Source organism: Giraffa tippelskirchi, chromosome 13, assembly GCF_054371585.1.
Source record: "Giraffa tippelskirchi isolate mGirTip1 chromosome 13, T2T-mGirTip1v1.2.pri, whole genome shotgun sequence".
In the NCBI taxonomy this organism is placed as follows: domain Eukaryota; kingdom Metazoa; phylum Chordata; class Mammalia; order Artiodactyla; family Giraffidae; genus Giraffa; species Giraffa tippelskirchi.
The window spans coordinates 111,372,194-111,393,630 of NC_137287.1; the positions used below are offsets into that span (position 1 = coordinate 111,372,194).

The 21,437-nt window shown below is 42.8% G+C and overlaps 1 protein-coding gene, 1 long non-coding RNA gene and 1 other non-coding gene across 4 annotated transcripts in view; 2 read left to right on the top strand and 1 right to left on the bottom strand.

Moving 5' to 3' along the window:
- Positions 1 to 247: 247 nt before the first annotated feature.
- The window catches only part of TOP1 (DNA topoisomerase I), an 87,831-nt gene continuing 66,641 nt past the window's right edge, over positions 248 to 21,437 (top strand). Inside the window, exons 1-2 of one of the 2 annotated variants that reach the window (XM_081556920.1) lie at positions 248 to 516; positions 848 to 872. In XM_081556920.1, the coding sequence (XP_081413046.1) occupies positions 484 to 516; positions 848 to 872 (58 nt within the window). In that variant the 5' untranslated portion in view covers positions 248 to 483. Of the gene's footprint in view, positions 532 to 847; positions 873 to 21,437 lie in introns of both variants that reach the window. The other variant, XM_081556921.1, reaches the window with a different exon arrangement.
- On the bottom strand, positions 8,349 to 8,455 carry LOC145533650 (U6 spliceosomal RNA). The gene has a single exon (XR_014074230.1). It is a non-coding gene; the product is annotated as a U6 spliceosomal RNA (small nuclear RNA).
- LOC145532274 (uncharacterized) lies at positions 11,187 to 19,637 on the top strand. Its single transcript, XR_014073118.1, has 2 exons — positions 11,187 to 11,795; positions 17,452 to 19,637. It is a non-coding gene; the product is annotated as an uncharacterized LOC145532274 (long non-coding RNA).

The window sequence follows — 21,437 nt, forward strand, 5'->3', positions numbered from 1 at the left end:
GATCTGGGTTCCGGGAAAAGCCGCTGGGAGAGGAAGAGAAGGCTGCTTTGGGTGGGCGGCTGTGGGAGGAGTCAGTTTCTTATGCAAATCGCAGACGCGCGCGAGGGCTAAAGGGGCGGGGCTTGCGATGCAAAGCCGGGTCCCCCCTTAGGAAACGCGAGGGGGCGGGCCCCGCCACCCTCGGCCTCCTTCCGCGAGTCTCTGACGTCAGCGACGTCCCTTTTAAAAGCGGCCGCGCAGGCGCAGTGAGCCGAAATGCGAACTTAGGCTGTTACACAACTGCTGGGGTCTGCTCTCGCCGCCCGCCCGGCAGTCAGTCAGCCTCGCCGCCGCTGTCGCCGCCTCAGCGGTTCCGGTAGTCTTAAGCCCGCCCCACCACCTTTTACGCGCGCCTCCCGGAGCCTCCGGGAGTCTCCTGTCCGCCCGCACAGGCCGGCCGCGACCATCTGCGTCTTCTCGGCGCCCCTCGCCGCTCCGGCCGACATGAGTGGGGACCATCTCCACAACGATTCCCAGGTACGGCCCTGCCAGGCCCGCCCGGGCCCCCAGCCGTGCTTCGGCCCTCCACGACCCCCGACTCAGAGGCCCCGGCCTCGGCCCGGCTGCTTTGACAGGCCAGAGCCCCTGGCCAGGGGCGGTCAGCCGGCGGACGTCGGCTCCCCGGGACCTGGGCGGAAGCCGCCAACTTACAGTTTGGGGGTGCTGGCTGGCCCTTCAGGCCGTTCCCGGGGGCCCCCCTTTTCCCGGGGGGCGCAGGGTGGGCCCGGCTCCCGGCCGCGCGCTCTCGCCCGCCGCCCGCGGGGTGAATGTGCCTGTTGTTTCATGGTCCCTCCTTTTCTCTCCCCAGATCGAGGCGGATTTCCGACTGAATGGTGAGTGCGCCCCCCCTCCCCGACCCCCGACTCCGCGGCCGCCGGCCCCGCGCCCGGCCCGAGCCGGGCAGAGGACAGACATGGCGTCCCAGAGACTAAGTCCCGGCTCCTCGCTCACCGGCCCCATTGTTCCCCTCGGGCCGCCTCTGGACCCCCTTTCTGGGGACCCCAGACCCCCCAGATCGCGGCCATCCCAAGAGGGGGCTACGGAGACCCCGCGTCGCCCGCCGCCGGGCCTCGGGCAGCCTTTCCGGGCCCAGATTCCTCCCGGGAAAGTCGCCTTGTCGACAGTCGGGACTTAGTCTCTGCGCCATTTTCTTTTTCTCTCTCCTCTCCTTTCTGTGCCTGTGTCTTTCTCTCCCTCCCTCGGCTCCTTCCTTGAGCTGCCCAGAAAGAGCTTTCTGCGGAGCAAAGCCGTATAAATCACAGACCTCACCAGAGGGAAGGGTGGGAGCGTGAATTGTTACTATTTTTGCCCAAAGAGAACTTTGTTTGGGGGGTTATCCTGCTTACTGCTTCTCTTGTTTGTTTCCTTTTCTACTTCCAGAATGAAAGCTGCCCTTCGGCAACTGTTGGTTTTTTTTTTTTCCCTTTCCCCCTTCCTGGGTAAGATGTTTATGGTAGGAAATAGGGCTCTAAAACTAAAGCCCTCCTTGTGGAGTGCTTCGTATTTTGAGGTTGCTTTCCCCAAGTTGTGTTCTTGCAAAGGTAGTGGTACCTCCCTTCAGAAAGTTTGCAAGTCTTCTATGGGCCATCCATTGTCAATGTTGGCCTCAGGCATATTGATTTCCTTTTTTTTTTTTATTTAAAGTATTACTGACTAGAACTTTTCAGTGGAGCTGAGGTTCCTAAGGCAGTGTTTTTTTAGACATGTAGTTTAATGTAGTTGTCAAGAGGAGAGGTTGTTGAACATCTCATTTGGCCTGGTGTGTTAGCCTTTTCTTGTGGGCTGTGGGGCAGAAAAAAAAAAGATTTTATTTATTGAAACAAAGAGTGGCCAGTACCCACCCCTGCTTCCTGTTCATTCTTTTTCAGAAGTGGCTGTTTTTCAGGAATTGAGAGCTAGCTGGCTTTTGCCAGATCTTTATGTTTTTGAACCCTTTTCAGCCAAATCGAGGCATTTATTCTTTGAGTATTTCCACTTCAGTTACCTTGTGAAGATTCTCTCACTAAAAAGCTCACCCTGCGAGCTTTTCAGCAGTCCTGCTGAAGGAGAAGGTAACTTCTGTGATGTGCTGGGAATTCCCACTGATTCTGATGGTACATAATCCTGCTCAGTTGAATTTGGGTTCCGGGAACCTCTCCAATGGGAGAAGCTGATGACTAGCTTTTCTGATGTTGTAATCAGCAGTCCATGGTGTTAGCCTACTCTACAGAGAGCAGCCTTTGGTCAGATTTCCAAGTGGGGCATCCAGCAAGAGATGGAATCTTCAAGGAGGGAATCTGGGTAAAGTGTAGCATTTCTTGTAGCACCTAGTATGTGCTAAAGCACTATGCTTAGTGCTGGAGCTGAACCCCTTGGCTCCCACAGTGCTTCTCCTGCCTTCAGTCTGTTTGGGGAGACATAATTAGTTAATTATAAGGTAGGTGCTGGGGCAAACCTGTACCCCAAATGCTGCGCGAGTGACTAGGGAATTTAACTTTGTCTGGGAGTGGGGAAATTTCTCAGAGGAGGGAGCTTTTGAGCTTGGTGTTGTGCAAGACTAGGTGCTGAGTGTCAGGGCTTGGAGTATTTCTTAACTGTGTTTAGCCAACCTTATTAGAGTTTTAAAAGAGGGAGGTGAGGCCCCTCCAGTTCAGAAAACCACAGTGTGAGATAGGTTTCTTTGGGATGTAGGAGCAGAGAAAGGATGTGGCAGGTGAGGATGGAAGAAGTCCTTTTGACCTCTCCTGGAGGAAGGTAGGATCTTAATACATAAGAAGTGTTTGTGGGGTAGACTCAGACTACCTAGGAGACTACCTACTCAGACTGCTCAGACTACTGTTCTCAGACTGGGCTGGGTAATCTATCCAGTAGTGAAACAGAGTCTAGTCCTTTCTCCTTAGAAAGTTAACCTCCATGGTTCTCACCGAGGTTATACAAGGGAACTATGGAATATGTGAATGATTGTAGGCTGGGTAGATTTTTGCCATTTTTGTAGAGACCAAAGTAAACTGGCTTTATTGACTTCTACAATGTGTTTTTTCACTTGTAACAGCAATAATTGCTAAATATTTATTGAATGTTTACTGTCTGCCAGGCAGGCATGAATCTCATCTGTTCTTTCCGTTGAATCATCTAGTTTAATTTCTTCCCTGGAAGAACCCTTACGAGTTAGGTACTTATCTCTATTTCCATAGAAGAGGAAACTGAGACTTAGGTGTATTTATTGGCTTTCCCAAGGGCAGTGAGTTGGGCATTACAGAGCTCACAAGCTTAGCTACCATGCTATATATGATTCTAGCATGAAGAAATTAAAAGCTTCACATCTCTGCTTTCTTGCAAAGCTGAAAAATGCGAGGGAAAGATTTGATAGTTTGCTTGCTTTTTATCTCAGCCTGCTCCTTCATGAGAAAAAGCAGTGTAACTGCTTCCCCACCGCACTGAGAGTCTGACAGAGTATTATCTTTGTAAATACTGTCTAGAAGATGTGATATTAGTAGCTGTGTGCTTGTTAAGTATACACTGGTAACTAGTGATTGATTTATGTAAATATAGAAGATAGTTTTAAAAAATCAATGTTTAATTATGCTCAGAGAAGTTATTATTGATCTTTGTATTAAGAGTTTGCTTAAGCATGATTTTAAGTGGACCTAACCCATCTTACAGATTGACTGTGCCAGTTTCATATGTTGAAACAAAAATCCATCATTTGCCTGCCCTCATCCCCTAAGATTTAAAGAATTTTTGCCTTTGGAGTTCATTTTTTATAATAGTTGAAACTGTTGCTGTTGTGTAGAATTTAGAACATTCTGGCCTATACTCAAGTGCTGGGAATAAATCTGTTATTGAAACATATTTATATTTATGTTTCAAGTATTACTATGAGTTTGGAGAGCAGAAACCGTAAAAGACTACTTTTTGCCTAAGAGAAAAGGCTTCGTTTCTAGGTGTTTTTAGCTCTGATTGAATTGGGGCTGAGTCATTACTACAGTACTGAGCAGACTGCTGAACTGTCTTTAGAGTTGATAATGGTAACATCAGATTGGGAGTCAGTGATCCTTTTGCCATTTCAAGGGCTTGAGTTTTTGCCCATCTACTCTGGAGTTGTAGGGTTCTTCCCTCTTTGGCATAAGTAAAGTATAATGTTTGATTTCATCAGACATCAGCGATTATTTTCAGAAATGTCATATGGGATCATTGTTTGACATTATCTTGTGTTGATTCTAGTTAGTTTAGTGAATTCAAACTGGTTGGTGGAATTAAATATAAATTACTTTTGATGCTAATAGTTACACTTCTGTGCTGTTGGGCACTGGTTGGGGTGGCAGGTGGAAAGGCTAATGATGGGTCTATCTGAAAATTCCCATCACATTTTTGAAACCAAACTGATGGCACTGTCAACTGAAATCTGGCACATCTTCCTACTCTATCCGGGAATACTTAAGCAAAATGTTGTCTTTCCTTCCACTGCAGCCTGATTCCTTGGGGGCACCTTTTCAGAATTAGTGAGCTGCTGTAGAATCTTATAGATGAAACAAAATTGCTTGTCAACACTGTGCTGTTTAGATTGCCAACATGTCACAACTCACAAACATTTTAAATTCCAAAGTTACCAGTAAAATGAGAATATCCAGGAGTTATTAAATCGGAAATAGCTCATGGTTTGGAAAGTAAAAACTAGATGATATTGCTTACTGTAATCAACCCATACTTGTTTTTGGTAAGTGTGTGTTTGTTAGTTGCTCAGTCGTGTCTGACTCTTTGCGACCCCATGGGCTGTAGCCCACCAGGCTCCTCTGTCCATCTAATTCTCCAAGCAGGAATACTGGAGTGGGTTGCCATTCCCTTTCCAGGGGCTCTTCTAGACCCAGGGATTGAATCTGATTCTCCTGCGTTGCAGGCAGATTCTTTACCAACTGAGCCACCAGTGGATAAGTAAAATGGAAAATAGGAATTCAAAGTCTGTTCCAGAATCTCATTTTAACCAATAGTAGCAAAACAATAATCGAATCTGCTCTTTACCTTTAACATCAGCGTAAAAATGGGAAATTGTGAGAATTTGAAGAGAAATCCATTAGTTTATTCTGGATCTCAGTGAGTTAGTAATCGTTTATACAGATGCTAGAGGTCCTTAACATGTCTTAAAGCTTATATTTTAAAATTAGGCCTTTGGGGTTTTTTGTTTGTTTTCCATATGTGTGTGGAGGAGTGGTGCAAAAAAGTCTGCTGCTGCTGAGTTGCGTCAGTTGTGTCCGACTGTGCGATCCCACAGACAGCAGCCCACCAGGCTCCTCTGTCCCTGGGATTCTCCAGGCAAGAATACTGGAGTGGGTTGCCATTTCCTTCTCCAATGCATGCATTCTTGCATACTAAGTCACTTCAGTTGTGTCCGACTCTGTGCGACCCCATCGACGGCAGCCCACCAGGCTCCTCTGTCCCTGGGATTCTCTGACTTGAGTCTAAATATGTTTGTGTTGTTTGTTAATTAATTATAGTAGCAGTTATCTGTTGTTGCTAATTATATGGGAAATGATTCTGTTGTGCTTTTTGGATGTATTTCTTTCAGACATACTGCAGTTGTGCATGTTAGTAGTTGGGTGTGAGTGTATATGTTATGTTACGGATCTTTAACAACTTTTGCCATACTCAGTGCCGAATACTGATTTTTTTCAAATTCTCTTTCTCTGGAGGTGTTTTGTGAGGGATTGCATCTTTTCCATATGAAACTATGTTGAACTCCAATAAAGTTCTTGGTTCACTTGGAGAAGTAGATTCGACTGTAATTTACTTTCGAATGAGGCAATGGAAATGCAATGGAAATGCTTGAAATGCGTGTTTGATGTGGGATCCTGAAGTGAAAAACTGTCTTTGAAGGAAAGGTAGAATATGGTCCATTCATTGAGTTTGGAGATAGAAGAGAGTCAGTTCACTAACATTTTTGTATCTCATGGTTAAGATGATCTGACTGCCCCTTAATTATTTCTGAAATCATTAACTTTGCAAAATGAGGGCATTTGGGCAAGAAGTTGAGAATTTGGCTTCTTAAGGTAAAAAGTTTGGGGTGGGAGAATTTCCTAATCTGGTCCTTTAGAAGTGAATGAGATACTGTGTTTAAAAGAAGCTTTTATTTAGATTGTGTTTAAACCTTGAGTAGTAATAGTTGGAAGAAGTCTTTAATATTTCCATGCCTTGTAAATTGAAGTTTGTGAAGCAGCTTTCCATCCCCATGGCTCCAGGCCAGTAGCTGAAGTAGGAAATCTAAAATAGAGGCCATCAGTATGGAAGAACTAACATTTTGCCAACCTTTGCCCTCCCCCTACAACCTGCCTATCTAGGTGAGGGCAGTGTGCAGTGTGCTGTGTTGATAGCGTAGGGCCTGGGTACCATGCAGGGGGATAAAGATGAGGGAGTGGTGTTGTGACAGTGGGTGTAGCCTTGGTTTTATTAGGTGAGAAGAAGCTTATAGTGGAATATCTGTTAGATATTAATGGCATTTTGGTAGTGTTGTGGGAAATGACTAATAGTTTGCTGTAATGATTTAGTAGCATGTAGATAGTATTTAAAATGATATTTATTTTGTATGTTCAAGAAAAATTCTAAATATTTTTCACACTGGCAGAGAAGTGACTCAAGTGTATGTCTAGGGTACATAGATTGTAATATCATCAAGCAGGTGGGATAAGACCACCTTTTATCAGCTTTTGGATTGTGTCTTTATGTCATTTATGTTTCTAAGTTTTAGTTAAGGCAATTTGGTAACGTAAGTTTTGAATTTCTTTTTGGTAATTTGGTAAATTTCGTTTTGAATTTGTTATCTTATTTTTAGATCCACTCAGTTATCTCCCTGCCAACTTTACCTTTCTGTATATTCTTGAGAATTTTTCTGAAATGTATAGTAAATATTTTTATTTACAACTCCCTTTTGCCCTCCCCAGTAGATTTGAGTAGAGGTGCATCTCTAGCAGTCTGTCTGTTAAAATTCCTTTCTGATCCTTTGAAATTAACTTTGTTTCTGTGGATTTAAGGAACCAAAGAACTCAGTTCATTAACATTCCCGAGACACTAGATAAGCTTGAACAAAAGGTGTTTAAGCAATCAGCATAATTGAGGATTTGTCTTTGCTGTTGAGAACAAGTTTAATAGATCCCTGGGCATGATGACATTTTCTTGTATTTTTCTCAGCACAGCCTAGGAAAGATAGAGGCCAGGAACCTTCCTTGGAGGAGATATCCCTGGCTATTTGGAGCTTACCAAAACAAACAAACAAAAAAACAGTTTTTAAGTTTAAGGTTATTCCTACATTAGAATACACTGAAGTATACCCTTTTGCCAGTTAGTGAAAGTCAGATTTTAAGCTTGCTACTGGATGTGAATGCTCAGATTTATAAAGCTTTGTAGGCAAAATACTGGTTGGGCATAAAACTGATTAGCAGATTTCAAGATCGTGGATTAGGGAATCTCATTGACTAAGACCCCTTGCTCTAGCCAGCTCCTGTAAGGTAGCCCCGTTATTTCTTTGCAGTCAGCTGAGGGCAGCAGAAGGAAAGTGGTAGGAAGGGAACTAATGTTGAGAGTTCGGTAGACACTGTTTTTTGTATTCATTAAGTCTGAATTTAGTGGGAATAGTACTTGTTTGTGGGAGAACCATAGACCAAAAAAGGAAATTTTCTTCTTTTTACACCTTCTCATCTCCCCTTTTTGGTAGCATACTGCATTGGTCCAGATTACAGAAATCCCAGTCAGGTGGTAGCTGGTAAGCTTCTAATGAGGTGTCGTTCAGTTCAGTTCAGTCACTCAGTCGTGTCCGACTCTTTGTGACCCCATGAACTGCAGCACGCCAGGCCTCTCTGTCCATCACCAACTCCCGGAGTCTACCCAAACCCATGTTCATCGAGTCGGTGATGCCATCCAACCATCTCATCCTCTGTCGTCCACTTCTCCTCCCGCCCCCAATCCTACCCAGCATTAGGGTCTTTTCCAATGAGTCAACCCTTCGCATGAGGTGGCCAAAGTATTGGAGCTTCAGCTTCAACATCAGACCTTCCAATGAACACCCAGGATTGATCTCTTTTAGGATGGATTGATTGGATCTCCTTGCAGTCCAAGGGACTCTCAAGAGTCTTCTCCAACACCACAGTTCAAAAGCATCAATTCTGCGGCGCTCAGCTTTCTTCACCGTCCAACTCTCACATCCATACATGACCACTGGAAAAACCATAGCCTTGACTAGATGGACTTTTGTTGGCAAACTAATGTCTCTGCTTTTAAACATGCTATCTAGGTTGGCCATAACCTTCCTTCCAAGGAGTAAGCGTCTTTTTTTTTTTTTTTTTTTAAATATGGAACGCTTCACGAATTTGCATGTCATCCTTGCGCAGGGGCCATGCTAATCTTCTCTGTATCGTTCCAATTTTAGTATATGTGCTGCCGAAGCGAGCACAAGCGTCTTTTAATTTCATGGCTGCAGTCACCATCGGCAGTGATTTTGGAACCCAAAAAAATAAAGTCTGACACTGTTTCCACTGTTTCCCCATCTATTGCTGAAGCCTGGCTTGGAGAATTTTGAGCATTACTTTACTAGTATGTGAGATGAGTGCAATTGTGCGGTAGTTTGAGCATTCTTTGGCATTGCCTTTCTTTGGGATTGGAACGAAAACTGACCTTTTCCAGTCCTGTGGCCCTTAATTACATGCTGGTAGAGATAGCTTAGACCCCCTACATCTTCAAGAGATGCTATGGTATTAAGACTAGAACCAGATTGCTACTGAAGTAGGGGTGTAGGTGATGAAGAGGGAACCTGTGGGGAAATACTATGCCCTTGAGCAGCTGTGGTAAAATAAAAAGTTGGGATAAAAATCAGAAAAATCTAGATAAGTCCCTGTTCTTACTGTGAAACTTGCTCCACTGTACCATGTTTTCTCATCTATAAACAAGGATGGTATTTCTATGCTTCACAGGCTTCTGAGATTTAAATGAGTATATGATGGTGTCTCTGTGCCCACATTTTAAAGTTTAAACTTTGATCAGACATCATCTGCTCTGAGATGGAGCTTTATTTTGAATGTTAGGTTTGAAATAGTGAGTTGGTGGCTCTTTCCTTCCTTCCTTCACTGATATTCTCTTTAACTGTTAACATTTTAAATCTTCTGACATTTGCACAGTGAACAGTAAGTAGCACATAACTAGAGTTGGTAGATAGAGTCTTTACCTAACCAAACTGCATGGCATATGCGGTTCTCTTCTGACTATGAAGCAATCACTGTAAAATAAAAGTTGGTGTATCCATATCTGGGTTTGGGCTAAGAGATCTTATACCATGGATCAAAAAGATTATCAGGGAACTGTCACAACAGGATCAGTCTTCAAAATTAATGTTCAGTTAAAGATAGGCCAGAGAAAATAATTTTGTAGGATCAAAATTATAACATAGGGTCTGATTTTAAAGAGTCTCAGAGATAAAGTCTTGCATAGATAAATGTCTCAGGAATGTGTGGTTCTTTAAGTACATAGGAAAAAAAAAAGAACAGTGAGAAAGTGAATATAATACTGCATGGCTCTGTTGCCCTCAGTATGTTAACACGTCAAAGATAGGATTGGGTTTAAAAGTCTTCAGAGCTTTCATCTCTTTCTTTTATATCATTTTTCTCTGACTCAGAATTTGAATAGTCTTGGGTCAGGAGGGTCCCCCCCCACCCCTGGCCAAATCAGGTAGCCGTAATATAGTGGAAAGGACATTTCAGTTTGAGCTCTTGCACTTCTGCTCAATAGTGTGGTCTTTGAACAAGTTAATCTCTGAGTCTTAGTCCTTTTCCTGTAAACTAGGTCTATTAAATAGCATGTGAGGTTCACTTTAGGAAACGTAAAAACTTAGAACAGGATTTTGAGTTCCATGACAGTCCTTAAAAACTTAAAAACTTTTGTTTTTGTAACAAAAAACACCGAAGCACCTTTTCAGAGATTGCTTGAGTAGTCTTCTGAACAAAGGGAACATCTTCACTTTCTTTAATTTTGGGTATTGTGAGATTTTACCCAAGGGAAGAGTCACTTGGGCACCTTGAATATGATACTGTTGCTGTGAATCTGAGATAGGTAAGACTCAGGAGGGTACTGATTTGCCTTGACTTTGTGACTGTGCAAACCACTTTGTTTCTCATAAGATAAATTACAGTTTGAGAATCTTCAGCAGCAAATAACTTTCACCCCTTTGCCCTTGGGGTGGGGCAGTATTTAGAGATCAACCCAGGAAACTCAAAGTTTTATATTTAATTACAAATGGAAGTTTTAATTTTCCATATTCATTTATTCAAACATTCAGAAAGTAAATACCTGTAGTGACTAGATACAGATGAACTAGACAAACCCATAGAGTTCTCAGAAGAAATACTTTGAAGTTAGTAAATTGTACGTCTGTATACTTACTTCCTCTGTTGGGATTCCATATTTTTCGCTGGGCCTCAGTACAAAGGCTCCTGTTGTACCAGGGTAAGTGGGCATGGAAGGTGCTTTCTGGCAGCTAATGCTTCACTATCATTGAAAAAGAGTGATGTCTCCATATATTTCCAATCCTGGGAGATTTTTTTTCCTCTCCTAAAAAAAAAAAAAGGAAAACTAGGGCCTTAGATTTCCAAACATGTCCAAACTCTTAACTGTTCTAGAAAAAAAAAATCTTAGGATACCGATAAACTCATTATACCTTTCTCACCTGGAATAGAAGAATAAACTAGTTTTAAGTTTTGTGAATTTTCCATTATATTTTTGTATCAGACACCTGTTTTGCATGAATTTTAGAAGATTAGTTTTCAGGTTTCCCTGAACAGGTAGATTTGCCACAGTGACTGGAAATGTTCACATTCCATGCAGGAGATTCATATGACAATGGCTAATCATATATTTGCTTGAAATAGTTTAAATCCTTGAGCTTCATTGCCTGAAATAAAGGCTGTGAAATTACCATCTTCTTAAATTTGGAGAACTGAATTCTTAGAGGTTAGACTCGGTACTTAAAGTCCTGGAAACTGGAATGAGTTGCCATTTCCTCTTCCAGGGGCTCTTCCTGACCCAAGGATCAAATCCACTTCTCTTGTGTCTACCTGCATTGGCAGGTGGATTCTTTACCCCTGCACCACCTGGGAAGCCCATTACTATTGTTACTCCTTGTTAATCCATGAAGTGTCATGGGCAACACACGAAAGCTATTCAACTCCTTAGAGGAAGGTTCAGAGTACATAGTAGTGTTATATGTATGGTGATCTGAACACTAGAAAAATGATTGAGACTAAAGGTTAGATTTACTTTGCCTTATTCTTACAATCTGTGTTTTTGCAGGAATAGATGCAGCAACAGTAGTTCTTGTTATTTAACATCAAAATTTTCAGTTTTAGTTAACCAGGAAAGAAAACAAAAAGAGGGAGGAGAAGCCCAAATTGGCTAGTCCTTAACTGCTGGCTTGTTACACTTGACTTTCAAACTGAAAGCTCTCTGAGGCCACACACCCCAGCTCTGAAAAGAAAAGTCCCAGTTAACTCCCTTAACGTACAGAAGTCCAGGACAGATGGAGTGGCCTTATCAGAGATTTACCTGGTGGTGGTTTCAGTTCAGTCGCCCAGTCGTGTCCAACTCTTTGAGACCCCATGGATCGCAGCATGCCAGGCTTCCCTGTCCATCAGCAACTCCCGGAACTTGCTCAAACTCATGTCCATTGAGTTGATGATGCCATCCAACCATCTCATCCTCTGTTGTCCCCTTCTCCTCCTGCCTTCAATCTTTCCCAGCATCAGGGAGTCAGTTCTTTGCGTCAGGTGGCCAAAGTATTGGAGCTTCAGCTTCAGTCCTTCCAATGAATATTCAGGACTGGTTTCCTTTAGGACTGACTGGTTTGATCTCCTTGCAGGGGATAGGTTGTCCGTAATTAATTCTCTTTCCACCTAAAAATCAAATCACCTTCTTCCCTTGAATTCAGTGTGATATAAAAATTGGCGCTTCCACAGAACTTTATAATCTTTTACAGATGTTAGCATCCTCCTAATCTCAGAATGTCAGGGAAGTTGTCTATTAGCAGAAATGTGCTTGTTTTCTCTATGGGGAAAGAGACTCTGGCTGGGTGAACAAGAGGCTAAAATTTTCCTTGGATAGTCTGGAAAATGCTAAAGAACTTATTTAGGACTGAAGCTAACTCCTAGAATTTAGATGTCAGGTAGTTTGTGTTGAGCTCAAGTTTTTAGGAGAATAGTTTAAAGTACAGTATGATGAAATATGTCTATAAGTGATTGAAAACAGTGAGTGTTTGCATAAAAAAGACTAGGGACTGTCAAACAGAATCCATACTGATTGCACATGTGTAACTATGCACGCCTGTAGGTGGTGTTGTACAAAGATAATTTTGCTCATGGACTTCCCTGGTGGTCCAGTGGGTTAAGACTCTGCACTTCTAATGCAGGGGGCTCTGGTTCGATCCCTGGTTGGGAATGCATGCTGCACACCGCCTGACCTAAGACACGAAATAAATAGTAAAGTTTAAAAAATTTTCTGCTCAGTGTATTTATTGAAAACTTGATTTTTTTTTAAAGGCCTTCTGCAGCAACCATATTTCCCAGAAAAAAGTTCATTGTGTGTCCTTCTCCCACAAGTCTGTAATCATGTTTTGTTCTGTTAAAATATTCCTTTTTACCCAGGAATACTTCTTTAGTCTTTAGAATTTGGTGTGTGTGCGTGCTCAGTCACTACCCCACGGACTGTAGCCCACCAGGCTCCTCTGTCCGTGGAATTTTCCAGGCAGAAATATTGGAGTGAGTTGCCATTTCTTCCTCCAGGGGATCCATCTCCTGCATTGGCAGATGGATTCTTTACTACTGTGCCACCTGAGAAACCCAGAATTTGCTATTCCATCTCCGTTTTCCTACCTGTTTTTAGGAAAGCATTAAGTATTATAAACTCCTTGGGGGTTAGAAACATCTCAGAGCCTGTTTCAGTGTTCAAGGCATAGCCTTAATACTCGGTTTCCTTTCCAGTGAAATCTGCCTGCAGTCAACACTTACACCCAAGCCAGAAGTAACCACTTTTCTCTGGCTTTCACTGAGCCCTTTATTGTTCTCTTCCAGTCTTTCATTCTGGAGAAATAGACATAGGCTGGAGAAGTTTACATGGTTTGCTTATTACTTACTAGAAAGTGGGCAAGAGTGCTATCTCATTTTATATGGTCAATACAGATGCTTCTGACAAATGTTTAGTTGTGAAATGGGATCCTCCTCTCCTAGCTCACCAGCTAGTTGATGATCACCTGAGGAACACTGAAAGCTTTACACTGTTTTCATTGTTCTCAAGCTAATTTGCATAAGAATCTCCTGGAGTGCTTAGTAAAACTGCAGAATACTGGTCCTTTGCCTTGAAATTGATTCTGTTGTGGTGCTACTGAGAAACCTGCATTTTTAATATACCTTTAACAGTTCAAAATGATTTTAATACAGGTAACCCATAAATCACCTTTGGAGAAACTGATCTGTTTTATTTAGCTAAGGTCTTCTTTGTTTCATTTGATTGAAGTACTACTCCATTGGTCCAGCTATTAAATTTACAGAATATTTAAAAAGGGACCAGAACAGTGTCTTCACATGTGTTTATAAAAGCTTGTTACTTATCCCGACTCTAAATATCTTCTACCTTTCAATGAGTGTTTGAATAAATAGCGGAGATAGTTAACTGACTTTGCAGCTGTTTTAACCATGTGTCTCATCAGACTTCTGATCCTCCTGCTTCCATGTTTAACTAGCCACTATTTGATCCTGCAACAGTGTCAAATTTTGTTTTTTGGGGCTCCAAAATCACTGCTGATGGTGATTTTAGCTATGAAATTAAAAGACGCTTACTCCTTGGAAGGAAGGTTATGACCAACCTAGATAGCATATTGAAAAGCAGAGGCATTACTCTGCCAACAAAGGTCCGTCTAGTCAAGGCCATGGTTTTTCCAGTGGTCATGTATGGATGTGAGAGTTGGACTGTGAAGAAAGCTGAGTGCCAAAGAATTGATGCTTTTGAACTGTGGTGTTGGAGAAGACTCTTGAGAGTCCCTTGGACTGCAAGGAGATCCAACCAGTCCATCCTAAAGGAGATCAGTCCTGGGTGTTCATTGGAAGGACTGATGTTGAAGCTGAAACTCCAATACTTTTGGCCACCTGATGCAAAGAGCTGACTCATTGGAAAAGACCCTAATGCTGGGAAGGATTGGGGGCAGGAGGAGAAGGGGACGACAGAGAATGAGATGGCTGGATGGCATCACCGACTCGATGGACATGGGTTTGGGTAGACTCTGGGAGTTGGTGATGGACAAGGAGGCCTGGCGTGCTGCAATTCATGGGGTCGCAAACAGTTGGACACGACTTAGCGACTGAACTGACTGACTGATTTGATCCTGATGTCATCTTTTTAGATTGGGTGACTAAGGGGGTGCACAAAAAGGGAGGGGTGGTTTTCAGACTAACATTCCTAGAATGGTTAAGGCAGGCTTTAGAAGGTTAAGTGGAGAATAGTTCAGTGGAATGCTGGGGATCTAACCTATGAAGTTCACTATCTTTGGATTAAACTAGGGTTCTTCAGTTACTGATGGCACTGATTGAAGTAGCAGAATTTGAATAGAGCAGTGGTTCTTAAAGTGCAGTTTCTTGATCAGCAGCAGCAGCAGCATTGTCTGAGAATTTGTTGGAAATGTAAATTCTTGGGCCTCATCCAGACTTAGTGCCTCAAACCCCGGGAGCCAGGGCTCAGCCATCGAGGTTTTACAAGTTAGCCAGGTGATTGATACACACTGAGGTTTTAGAATCGATGGAATAGAGTAAGATTTGAAGTTCACCTTCTCCCGTTGTGCCTCACATTTTAAGAAGGAATGAAAGACAGTTGACGAAGTCCGCATGCTTACCAGTGAAATACAGACTTTGGAGTTAGATAAACTTGGTTTCAGCTGTCAGTGGTTGGGTGGGCTTGAGCAAATGACGACTCTGATTCATATGAAGTCTATAATTAGTTTTGCAGTAATTCAGCCTCTTAAACAGTGTTCTTGTTTTTCCACAACACCCATAGCTGAACCTTAATACTTGCGCAATTTTTGTACTTTCATATACCTAGGAATTTGGAGTAATTCATAATGGGACAAAAAAAGGAGCCAATTACATAGTTAGCACCAGGAAGGCTTCTAAAGAGCATATATGTGTTCAGGCTTACACTTTGACAGTGCATTTCAAGCACAGTCAGTAGTGATATTCTAGACAAAAAGGCCCCTCGTTTGAATTAGTAATAGGATGCGTGAAATGTTCCCACACACTCAATACCTTTGTGGTCAGGCAAGGTGTGGACTTGGGGCCATTAGAGGTCCATACCCTTCGGAAACAGTGGCAGCTTAGGCTGAGCTGGTGGGTTCCAGTGTAGCGTAGTCAGGAGGTTTGGAGTCACTTTCACTACCTCCCAGGCGTTCAGGCCTACTTAGTAGAAGCAGAGGAGGACGAGCTGCAGGAATGGGCCTGTCCTAATTGAGCTAGCCCGAGAAGGCACATTTTCAGGTTAGACAAGTCCTTTTTTCTTTTGAAGTTCTGCCCCCTGGGAAAGGAGAAGCATATTCACTACAGAGATGTCCTTGTGAAAATGTTACTCACTACTGAAGAGTATGTGAAATGGGAATCACCATCCTGAGGATCTTGTACTGGTTAATTACCTTTAGAGGCAAAGATAAAAATGACCACTTTGTCTTGTATTTAGAGAACAAAGACAAGTTAGTAAAATGGGACTTCCTTGCCATTCTCCTGAAACTTAAAATCACTGCTTTATCTGATTTGACTGATGCCTTAGTGGACGAATACCTCAATTGAAATGTCCTCTGGGTGACCATCACTGAGACTGATTCTCCAGGAGCTCTACAGAAGTGGCCTACTTTTGAGGTGGCAGTTTAGCCAGGCAAACTTCGGCTGACCTTAAGGAACTACATAGCATTGGGTCTTGCCATTTAGGGCAAAGGCCCCCCACAGGGCTCCAGCAAGAGGAGTCGCTGGTGGAGAGTAGAGTGCTAGGCAAGGAGTCTGGACAAAGAAAGTCTCAATCCTGGTTTTGTCAGCTGTGATGAGCAAATCACACAGTATGGTACCTCATGCTCCCTACTAGTGAAAGGAAGGTGTTGACCTGGATTCAGGATTTTCAGTTAGCACTGTCTAGTAGAATTTTCTCTCATGAAGGAAATTGTTCTCAGTCTGTGCTGTTCCACATGGTAGCTGCTGGCCATATGAACCTGTTGAGCCTTTGAAATGTGGCTCATGTGGCCGAAGAACTTAATTTTCAAATTGTATTTAAATGTAAAGTAGCTGCATGTGACTAGTGGCTTCATACAGGACAGCACGACTCTAGGTAAAATTTAGATAAGAGCAAAGAGATTTGAATTTAGATTTTGCTTGGAATATGGGAGGTTGAGGCTCTTGAAACTTTAAAATCCAAAACAGGTATGAATTTGTGTTACGAGTTTGAATAACAAACTTCCTTCTGTATGTCTGCATTACTTTATCCTGGGTGACATGCTAAGGGAATTTATGACTGGTAAGTAGAGTTTACCAGAGCAGTTGCAAAGGTCAGACAGCTTTCCATTTTACTTGGCCCCTTTGCTGCCACTGCTGCTAAGTCGCTTCAGTCATGTCCGACTCTGTGCGACTCCGTAGGCGGCAGCCCACCAGGCTCCCCCATCCCTGGGATTCTCCAGGCAAGAACACTGGAGTGGGTTGCCATTTCCTTCTCCAATGCGTGACAGTGAAGTCGCTCAGTCGTGTCCGACTCTCAGCGACCCCATGGACTGCAGCCTACCAGGCTCCTCCATCCATGGGAGTTTCCAGGCAGGAGCACTGGAGTGGGGTGCCATTGCCTTCTCCGCTTGGCCCCTTTAGTGTTACACAAAGATGAACATTTAAGGTGCTTTGGATTGAATAAATTTTCATTTTATCTCAGCAACCCTGTGAGATAAGTCACATCTATTTTGCAGTTGACAAAACAGATTAACTTCATTTGCATGTGTGCGCAGTCATGTTTGACTCTTTGCAGCCCCATGGACTGTGGCCTGCCAGGCTCTGCTGTCCATGGGAGTTTTCCAGGCAAGAATACTGGAGTGGGTTGCCATTTCCTTCTCCAAGAGATCTTCTCGATCCAGGTATCGAATGCGAGTCTCCTGCATGTCCTGAATTGCAGATGGATTCTTTACCTGCTGAGCCATGAGGGAAGCCCAACTTCAGTTCAGTTGAGTTGCTCAGTCGTGTCCAATTCTGCGACCCCATGCACTGCAGCACGCCATGCTTCCCTGTCCATCACCAACTCCCAGAACTTGCTCAAACTCATGTCCATCGAGTCAGTGATGCCATCCAACCATCTCATCCTCTGTCGTCCCCTTCTCCTCCTGCCTTCAATCTTTCCCAGCATCAGGGTCTTTTCATATGAGTCAGCTCTTCACATCAGGTGGTCAAAGTGTTGCCCAAAGTATAAGCCCAACTTGTGTTTACATATATCTTTGTGGATCACTGTACTTTAAAATGGTTAGTTTCAGCCTACAACGTCATTTGAAATTCCAAGTTTTTAGCATGTTGCAGTACCAAGAAGTTAGTTCATATTTGTTCAGTTGTAGTCAGTAATAAGTAAATATCTGACTCTAAGTGGTAGAGAATCTAAGATTGTCCAGGCAAGCAAATAACACTCAAGATGTTAACTCACCCCACATGTTGCTTATAGTAAAAGCAAATCAGAACAATTTCTACACCCCATTTAGGGTCTTCCCGTTATTTGCATGCTCACAGTGAACATAGTGAGTGAGTGTTGACTTACTTATAAGTAGGCCCACCGTTACCCAGAGAACCTTAGCCTGATGGAACAAAGTGGGGTTTTGTAGCCTTGACCACTGCGATATAGTGAACATATGAGATCTTAGGAAATAACTTGAGTAAATTGCTTAAAGACCAGGGACAGATCCAGTTTCCTTCACCTTTTGCTTCAAATTATGAAGTTATTTTTTGGTGTAGGATGATGAAATGAAATTGGTATAAAATAAATAGTTGAGTTTTGAACACTTTACTTTTGAAGAAACTGAGGCTCAAGGCTGTGTAGTTAGTAAGCGACGCAACTGGGAGGCTCACCGAAACCTGTCTGATGCCACTGCTTGAGTTCTTAAATGTAACACAAAACAAGGTAAGGGGGAGCCTGGGTGACTCAGTTGCCTCCTGGGAATTCTGGGTTGTAGTGGAGTGACCCATGTGGTACCAGGCCAAGGAAATGCATTATTTAGAGCACTTACCTTCATCGACAGTGGACTTACCAGCCTACTTTCACTGACTAGAAGGCTCTGTTGCACTTTAATGTATAATCCTTTTCCTATTAAAGAAAGCTTGCCTACTTGTGCAGCAAAGATCCCTGGATAATTTATTTTTTAGCAGTTCAGCTTGTGCTTGGAACCAGTTACTCCCAGAAATCAGTAAAACCTCTGTTTATCCGAGTACTCAAGGAAAAGGATCTTTTTGTTAACCAGAGATTTACCACCCCCTTATTTTAAGAAGGCTCTCTGAAGTCTACCTATTTACTAAGGAATTTCATTGGAGGTGGTTAGGAGTGTGTAAACAAGTGTGATGTTGTTCTCACTTCAAGGGGAATAAATAACAAATTTAACTAGCTTGCTGCTTAAGAAGTAGAATTATCAGTGGGCTAAGTCTTGGCTTCTTCAAGAGTTTTCCTTTTTGTGACTAACTTTGTCTAGGTTTGTAAGAGCAAGTCGATTTTAACCACTTTTAAGTCAAGTTGATTAATAGCCATTCATGGGCTGTTTGAAAGGAGGAAAGAAGTGGGAGCCAGGCTGAGCGTGGATATCATTTAGGAAAAAGCCTTAGGTAAAGCTCAGAGGATTCTATTCACTTAGACACAGAACTTGAGAACAACAGCCCTGTCTCTGCCCAGGCACTGGAGATAGTTACTAGTCCCTGTTAAGTCACTGCGGAGTTCTGCGAACTGTGCTCTCTGTTGTATGACCCATGAACTATGAATGGCTTTTACATTTGTCGTAACTAGTTGGGGAAAATTTATTAAAAACACCTAAAGCTAATATAATGTTATGTCAGTTATACTTCAATTTAGAAAAAGAATATTATTTACTATTTCATGACACAGAAAAATTATATGAAATGCAAATTCCAGTGTCCATAAATAACATTTTATTGGAATGCAGTCATGCTCATTCATTTACATATAATCTGTGGCTGCTTTAAGTCATCTTTTTTGTAGTCATTCATCTTCACAACTGAGTCCTAGTGGCAGGACTCGAGTTACCTGTCTGTAAGCATGACTCTGCCCTGATGTCCAAACAACAAAATTTCTATTCTAAAGAGCCTTGCTACCCTACTCCTTATCTAAGTTGCAGTAGCTATATCATCCCTTATGTAGCTCTCCCTTCTTCCTCTCAGATAGGGGCTAGGAAAGTAGCAGGTGAAAATCTCTCTCTTCCTCAACTGTAGAGACTCAATAGTCTCAGCTGTAAATTAAAAAAAAATCCCCAGCAACTGACTCAGCACCTTGTGCCTGCCCTTTAAAGAAACAGAGAGATCTAATTAAAATAGAAACTGAAAATAAAATCAGTAGCCTGTCCATTATTGTAGGTGGCTGGTATTTGGCATGAATCATTGTTCAAAGGATGGAGGAGCCTGGTAGGCTACAGTCCATGGGGTCGCTACGAGTCGGACACGACTGAGCGACTTCCTTTCCCTTTTCCCTTTCATGCACTGGAGAAGGAAATGGCAACCCACTCCAGTATTCTTGCCTGGAGAATCCCAGGGACGGCGGAGCCTGGTGGGCTGCCGTCTATGGGGTCGCACAGGGTCGGACACGACTGAAGCGACTTAGCAGCAGCAGCAGCGGCATTGTTCAAAGGACCAAGAAACGACAGCGCAGGGTTTTTCAAAATATGTTTCTAGATTATAGTTACCTAGAGACCTTGTGTTAAAATAGAAATATCTGGGGATGATCTTATTTCCAGGTCTCATACACAGGAATGTTTGAGAACTACTGCTCTCAAGCATTTAGATTTTTTTTTTTAATATCCTAATCTCTTTAAACCAAAACAAATTTTAAAGGTCATAAAATTTTTGGGACTGGAAGTGTAAGAGATCAGTAGAGGTTATTTTACAGATTAGCAACTTTGAGACCAGAGCAGAGAAATAAGTGTTACCTAAAACCCCGTCATGACATTGGATTTTTTTTTTTATTGGAAGATAATTCCTTTACAATATTGTGTTGGTTTCTGCCATATATCAACATGAATCAGCCTCAGGTATACACGTATGTCCCCTCCCTCCTGAACCCCCCTTCCAGCTCCCTCCCTACTCCCACCCTTCTAGGTTTGTCTAGCACTGGGTTGAGCTCCCCGTGTCACACAGCAAATTCCCACTTGCTATCTCTTTTACATACGGTAGAGTATATGTTTCCATGCTGTTCTCTCTATTCATCCCACCCTCTCCTCCTGCTGTGTCCACAAGTCTGTTCTCTCTGTCTGCATCTCCATTGCTGCCCTACTGCTATGGAGAACAGTATGGAGATTGCTTAAAAAACTAAAACTACCGTGTGACCCAACAGTCCCACTACAGGGCATATGCCCTGAGAAAACCATAATTGAGAGACGCATGTACCCCAGTGTTCCTTGCAGCACTTTTTAACAATAGCTAGGACATGGAAGCGACTTCACTTTCACTTTTCCCTTTCATGTTTCATGCACTGGAGAAGGAAATGGCAACCCACTCCAGTATTCTTGCCTGGAGAATCCCAGGGACGGCGGAGCCTGGTTGTCTGCCGTCTATGGGGTCGCACAGAGTCGGACACGACTGAAGAGACTTAGCAGCAGTAGCAGCAGCAGGACATGGAAGCAACCATGTTCATCCATAGATGAACCGATACAGAAATTGTGGTACGTATATACAATGGAGTATTACTCCGCTATTAAAAAAAAACGTATTTGAGTCAGTCTTAAGGAGGTGGATGAACCTGGAGCCTGTTATACAGAGTGAAGTAAGTCAGAAAGAAAAAGACAGGTATTGTATATTAGCGCATGCATATGGAATCTAGAAAGATGGTACTCACATTTTATTTTTAATGTAATCAATTAATTGGTCCCTGGGAATGGGAGCCAGAGGAAGAGAAGAAGATGAACTTAAAGGAGCGTAATAGAAGGAGTAGGATGGGAGAGGAGGTTATAAAACAAGTTAAAATAGGGTACATAGACAGGAAGGGGCTGAAAAGACAGATTAAGGTAATTGTAGTGTTGTAAAAGCATAAAAGGAGTCCAATTTCAATGCGGAAGTGGACTGGAAGAAAAAACATCCTGTGACCTTAACCCTTTTTTTGTATGAGATTGAGGCCTAAAGCAAACCAGTTGGCTGCTT